Raw genomic sequence first — 6962 nt, forward strand, 5'->3', positions numbered from 1 at the left:
TCCACTGATGGTGAACGACAACTTTCGACCTCATGTTTTGTAGTGTACTTCTCAGGACTGTGCACAATGACTGTATCACATTTTATTGCTCTGATAAATATGACACACCGATCATTTGTCCAGTCCAGTTGTTGACTATCCTCCATGGGGCATTGCCTTGATGGATGATGATGACGTCTCCATGCTTGACTATGCAACAGAAATCTTGTTCTGTCTTGGCAGACCGACAGCGGACACTGATCTCATCCAGTCTTTGTGATAGTGTGCTAGTTCATGGGTCATAGGGGTGAAGGGTCAAGTGGTGCATATAGAGTCACCACCTTTTGTGCATAAAAACAAGGGATGTCCCACACTCCTCGGGGCCACAACAACCACGGGCCAGAGGAATGTGGCGCCAGTCTACTTTTACTATGATTGAGTATCTTTTTGTAGGTCTACTAGTTCTCTTTTGAGTGTTTTTAAAATCACTGATTTTAATCAGGTATTGTTTGAAGGAATTATTTTATGTTTTTCATATTTTACTGCATTGTTAGGAAGTAAACTAACAAAAATGTACGTTTTAAGAGTCAAAAATGGGTGAAAATTGGCTTTTAAAAAATGAACCATAAGTGATATTGAAACTTCCCATCACTTATGTGATAGTAGCCAGCTCTCTGATCTATGATGCCACCAGACAGTCACACGTAGAGAATGGCTTCTAAACACCTTCAAATTTGTAGTTACACTGCAATTAATTTTTAAATGTGTGCCTTCACTTAAACAACTGGTTGGAGATTCATATTCTCTTGCTGGAGGGCATTATGGATGAAAATACGGAACAAAATGCTGCCTGTATTGACTCAAAACCAGAAACTGCATTTTTACGGCACAGTTCCGTATTTTTAGGGACGGGTGGTAATCCTAGGTGCCAATCATGACTACAACAGAAGCGTCGCTTGTGATGCTGGCAGTCTTGTGCTTTAAAAGTAGAAACGATTGTTGAGTGGTCCTGGATCAGCTATCCTCCAATCAGAAGTTGAAGAACTTGAACGTGAAAACATGTTAGGGCACAGATGGCCTACAGGGGTGTCCACATGATTTTTAACAGAGGGCCACAGAAAAATATAAGGCTGACCAACACTCTGACAAGCCTCACCTTCAGATTATTATGTATTATTATGTTAAGCATATGAAAATGATTCAAGAAAAATCATCCTTCATCGCAGATAAACATCAGTGGATTACAAGCTAATCATACAGATTGTGTTGGGAGAGAGGAAACGCTGGTGGCCCATCCCAGCATGCAGACACCAAACAAGAGCAAACTGCATGAAGCTGCTAATCCTATAGGAGTGTTTGTGCATGAAGATGATCAACATTTTGTTTTGTACCTGGATGTTAAAGACAGTGCAGAGTAAAGGAGCTTTGTTTGTCATGTTATTTACTGCTGTAATCATTTTGTCTTTTTCATCAGGGCATTATCAACCAATATATCATTCATATTTTTGTTGTCAAAATTTTACCATTATAATGTCTCAATTTAGTCATAAAAAAGATGTCAGTCAGTTCTTGTCGAAATCTTTGTTAACAGAATTAACACAGCAGCACCACCTAGTGTCAGAACTAAGAAGTACAATACAGTCAAGCACAGAAGCTGCATGCACTCATGCTGGTCATGCTTCATTATAGTTAAAGATTTGCTGTGGGCCAAAGATAAATAAATAAATAAATAGACAGTGGGTGGCAGTTGGACAGCCCTGGCCTAGTGGTTCAGTCGTGCCCCCATACACTCAAGCTAGTCTTCCAAGAAGGCAGTGCAGGTTTAAAATCTCACGGCTCCTTCCCCACGTCATCTCCCTCTCTCATTCCCTGGTTTCTCTCACTATCCACCATCCTTTTTTTCTCCAAATGAAGACTAAAAAGCCATAATCTGTTTAACATGTGGAGGAAATTAGCCTACTTAGCCTAGCTATGTTAGCTGTACTGTATGCAAACAGAACAAGTTATTTACAAGGCTTTGGTGTGGGGCGCTGTGTATCGTCGCTCTGCTAAATGATGAATGATAAATTGTGTCTGGTGTGTTTTTTCTCTGCTCTGTGTCCCTTCTCCCCTCTGTCCAGGTGAAGCCACTGCTTGCTGCTAGTAAGGTTAATAAGGTTAATAAGGTTAGCTGGCCTTAGTGGGTTTTTTGCAGCATGTCTCAGTCAGGGACTTGTGTCTCATCGTGTTTTGTCAATTTAGTCCATTTTTTAATTTTTGTTATGATTTAGCTCATTTACTATTAATAATCTTACCCTGATTTGTTTTTTTTTTTTACCTGTGGAAGGTGCTGATATGAAGTTCTTGGGTCATATTATGTTGTTTAGTGTGCACCCCATGGGGCCACCTCAGCATGGGGTGTGACAGTCAGCTTCAGGAAACATGCTGTTTACTTCAGGTCAGGGTTGTTGAGGGGATTTCATTTCGATGTCTCTGATGTTTCTCTGGCCTCAGATATTAATGACTAGCAAGCTTAAATCACCTCAAGGCCCCAGGTCAAGCTGTAAGGGGACTCTAGGAGTCTCTCCTCTTCCTGGGATAATAGTCATAAATTCACGGCCTAGCAGGTGCAGTTAGATAAGATGCAATGTTTGCTCCTGCAGTCAGGATGTTTCTTCACAGCTTGCATTTCAGCCTTTTCTCCTCCAAGATAGTCCGACTCTAAGAAAGGCTAACACTTGAGACACCAATCAGTGGAGTCTTGGTGGGCATTTCTGTTATTACTAACAAACAAGACTGAAGACACGAGACCCCTGCCAGTCTGGTTGAATCAGGGTCATGGGGCGTCCTGGGTACATCAGTGATTATGCTGCACTTCAAGACTATTTCCTGGTTCCTGATATTCATCTAGGGGCTCAATAGTTGAAGTTGTGCAGCAACAACACAGCAGACCTAAACCGGGCTAAACTGGTGTAGTCTGATCCAGCCAGTCAAGCCCCTTAAAAAAGCCTAAAATTTTACCATATCTTTCTATCACTTATGTTTTTTGGTTCTACTTGATTGCTGTAACTGATTGACCATCAGACTTCATACATAGCTCAGTGTTTTCTGGGAGCCTCTACATTTGATCAAATCTGCTTCTGGAGCTTTCAGAAACAAATAAATAAATAAATAATAGTAACAAAGTGGTGGTTGGTGTCTGAGCTTTCCCTCTAATGGCTCTGCAGCACTTTCCTAGGCGTGTGTGAGCGTGGCTTAATCACTTGTAAGACTTGATGGAGTGTGTGTTAATAAACATTAGGCTGTCTCTCTTCCCTCCCGGTGATTAGTGGTTTATGTGCTCCGCTCTCTGCAGGCTGAAGACGCAGTCCTGAAGATTGATGGAGGGCCATGCTATTCAAACAGCAGGCATTGCTGAGACAGAAGCTCTTCGTTCTGGGCAGCCTCGCTATTGGAAGTGTCCTCTATCTCGTGGCCAGGGTTGGGACCTTGGATAGGTGAGTCTTCACTGTCACATACGCACAGTACTGAAAAAGGCATTGGTCTTTATTTCTTTTAATTGAATCATGATGGAAAATGTTTAAAAAAAAGAACATTGAACTGAAGGCCTTTCTACTATTTAAGTCTAATTGTTTAATGAATAAACATGTCAGGATTGCTTCAAGAATAGTTGTGACATAATTTTTACTGGAAAATGGAGCAATATCCAACTGCAACCCTGGAGATCAAACCTCAGATGTGGCAGAAGCCCCTCAGTGTGAAGTTTCCTTGGATGACAGGAAAAGTTACCTGCCTGACTCTATTGTGCCAGCTGTGAAGTTTGGTGGAGGAGGGATAATGGTATGGGGCTGTTTTTCAGGGTTTGGTCAGCGCCTCTTAGCTCCAGTGAAGGCCAATCTTAGGCCCCATCCACACAGAGACGAAAACAATAGATTACCTTTTCGTTTGGAAAAAGTTTTCAGTAAAGACAGGATTGTTTCAGGAAATATCCACGTAAGCACAGAACCACTGAAAATGACTGAAAACGCTGTAGTGCATATGCCAAGCCTGTACGTGGTTCTGTATTGCTGCCACGGAAATGCACCAAAAAAAAGAAGAAGATCACAGAAAACTGACAAACTTTCTTCTAGTTGCCCTTCTGGTTGTTCTCCCCGTTGGATTTAAGAACATCTGATGTATGTGTGTTTCGCGGTGGTGGTAAAGAAGCATCAGTATTGCTGTTAAAGCCATAACAAGCTCAGTAGCTTCTGCAGCATGAACACAATCCTGTAATCCACCATTGTTGTTTTAGCTGGACCCACGCAGGCGTCTCAAGAGAGCTACGCTATGTGTGACGTAATTGTTTCAAGAAAGATGTGGTTGGTCGTCTACACAGAGATGAAACGGTGGTCGTTTACGGATTTGTGCACTCTGGGACCCGGTTTAGTATCGTTTAGTCACCCAAAACGCAGTTTCCATGTGACTTTTGCGTATACTCCTGAATTCGTCTCTGTGTGAACGGGCCTCAATGCTTCAGCATGCCATTGGGATGTTGGTGGCTCTCGAAAGCCTTGGCTCTCAACTGGGTCAGGACCATAAAGTGGGTGGTGAAGCCATCCCTATTTGAACTCTATCCATCGTCGTCCTCTCTAAATAAAGTCATAAAAAGCCCAAAAATACGTGTTTAAAAAAGTGTCCCTAAAACACTATTATATCTTTCTAATGAATATTTGTACCAGTGTTGAGTCTGAGGATGTCCTCTCTGTTTCTCTGTTTCAGGCTTCAGCCCATTTGCCCCATTGAGAGCAGACTGCCCCCTCCTGAGCCAGAGCAGATCCCTCTACGAACCCTGCAGTTCAAACGTGGACTCCTACATGAACTCCGCAAAGGCAATGCTACCAAAGAGCAAATCCGCCTGCACAACCTGGTCCAGCAGCTGCCCCGGGCCATCATCATCGGGGTGCGTAAGGGGGGCACACGCGCCCTGCTGGAGATGCTTAACCTGCATCCAGCCGTGGTCAAAGCCTCGCAGGAGATCCACTTCTTCGACAACGACAAAAACTACGCCCGGGGCATCGACTGGTACAGAGAGAAAATGCCCTTCTCCTTCCCTCATCAGATCACCATTGAGAAGAGCCCTGCCTACTTCATCACGGAGGAGGTCCCTGAACGTATCTTCAAGATGAACTCCTCCATCAAGCTGCTGATCATCGTCCGTGAACCCACCACCAGAGCCGTGTCCGACTACACACAAGTGCTGGAGGGGAAAGAGCGCAAAAACAAGACCTATCATAAGTTTGAGAAGCTGGCCATCGACGCCAACACCTGTGAGGTCAACACAAAGTACAAAGCAGTGCGGACCAGCATCTACACCAAACATTTGGAGCGCTGGCTCAAATACTTCCCAGTGGAGCAGTTCCACATCGTGGACGGGGACCGCCTCATCACAGACCCGCTGCCGGAGCTGCAGCTGGTGGAACGTTTCCTTAACCTCCCCTCGAGGATCAGCCAGTACAACCTGTACTTTAACGCCACCAGGGGGTTTTACTGTCTGCGATTTAACATTGTCTTCAACAAGTGCCTGGCAGGCAGCAAGGGCCGCATCCATCCAGAGGTGGACCTATCAGTGGTGACTAAACTGCAGAGGTTCTTTCACCCGTTCAATCAGAAGTTTTACCAGATCACTGGTCGGACATTCAACTGGCCGTGATGACCTTTGAACTCCAGAGGGAGGCTGTAGTTTGGTGTTGTTGCTTTTTTTATCGCCAAGCTGCAAATCTCAGCAGATATGAAGAGCACTTTGACTGAATTTAATACAAGAATGACGGTGTGACCAAATATACTGAGGAACTGGCTGTAAGGATGTTTGTTGTTGTGGAAAACTAGAAACAAAACAGTTGATGGTTTGACCAAGACCCTGTTTACACCTTACATTAACATCCATGCTGGGTAATCAGATACTAGGGAAATGTTTTTATTTAGTTTGTAGGCAAACAAAAAGAACATGTTAGCCTGTGTGCAACCACAGTCAGAGCTGTCGCAGCTACTTAACTTTGTTCAAGCTTTTTTTAAAAATAAGCCATAAAAATCATGGATATTTCTGGAGATGGCACAAGCCGGGGATGGGCCTCACAAACCTAGGACTGTCCCCGTAAATTGGGGGCATCTGGTCTCTCTAACGCAGGGGTTCCCAAAACTTTTCAGCCACTAAACAATGGGCAGAAACCAGGGATCCCTGAGGGTGGTTGAAGCATCGTTAAACACAGCTGTGCACATTCAAGATTGTCATGTAGAGAATCACATTTAAGAACTTTTTAACACAACTTTGATTTCAACAGAAATTACTCAACATTATCATGTTTTTATGCTGAACTGAACAGATTTAAGGCATTCATCTTTTCAAAAATGGGTGAAATATACAATTTGATACTAATCTTTGTTTATGGAAGGCATCCAGTGACCCCCACTGTGGGAACCGCTGCCCCAACGTTAACTCATCCTGGTAAAATATCCCAGATTTGCATTCAATAACAAGCATTACTTCTAATGAGAAAACTTTATTTTAACTAACAGAACAGCAAGATAAAAAATCAATATTTAGCTGGCACAAACAGCTTCATTACTTACATGAACAGAGCTACTACAGTTGAACAGTTTTAACTGACTGAAATCTGAAGGGAGACTAAGCTAAACTTAGCTAAAAGCTTGCCATCATGCACATGACACTGCACTTAGCATGCTAGCATTCATAATGTTCTTTTACAACAATGAAGACTGACAGAATGGTACAACATACATAAAACTAGAAAAGCACTCAGAGAGCGCAGACCTCCGCCATTAGCCCTATTTCCCAATAGTGAAGAATCCTTTAAAAACATTCCTGGATCCAGACGGTGATCCAGATCACTCCCAAAATCTAATTCACCGATTACTCCCTCCCCGGTGGGGTGGAGACACGGTAAAGCATTGGCTTTGCTACGTGTGAAAGTCATGGCAGAGGGTGAATGTTCTTCTATTCCTCCCAG

At 43.3% G+C, this 6962-nt stretch overlaps 1 protein-coding gene across 1 annotated transcript; it reads left to right on the plus strand.

The window, feature by feature from the left end:
• Positions 1-3348: 3348 nt before the first annotated feature.
• LOC121521860 (heparan sulfate glucosamine 3-O-sulfotransferase 5) lies at positions 3349-5647 on the plus strand. The gene is made up of 2 exons (XM_041806036.1): positions 3349-3455; positions 4717-5647. The coding sequence occupies exons 1-2, from the start codon at positions 3349-3351 to the stop codon at positions 5645-5647; spliced, it is 1038 nt and encodes a 345-aa protein (XP_041661970.1).
• Positions 5648-6962: the final 1315 nt, after the last annotated feature.

The sequence above is a fragment of the Cheilinus undulatus genome, linkage group 14, assembly GCF_018320785.1.
Source record: "Cheilinus undulatus linkage group 14, ASM1832078v1, whole genome shotgun sequence".
Lineage (NCBI taxonomy): Eukaryota > Metazoa > Chordata > Actinopteri > Labriformes > Labridae > Cheilinus > Cheilinus undulatus.

Bases quoted from the DNA above. Each gene is read 5' to 3' on its own strand.
- LOC121521860 (XM_041806036.1), top strand. From the start codon at position 3,349: ATGCTATTCAAACAGCAGGCATTGCTGAGACAGAAGCTCTTCGTTCTG. The intron at 3,456-4,716 runs GTGAGTCTTCAC...TCTCTGTTTCAG, and splicing joins AGGGTTGGGACCTTGGATAG to GCTTCAGCCCATTTGCCCCA.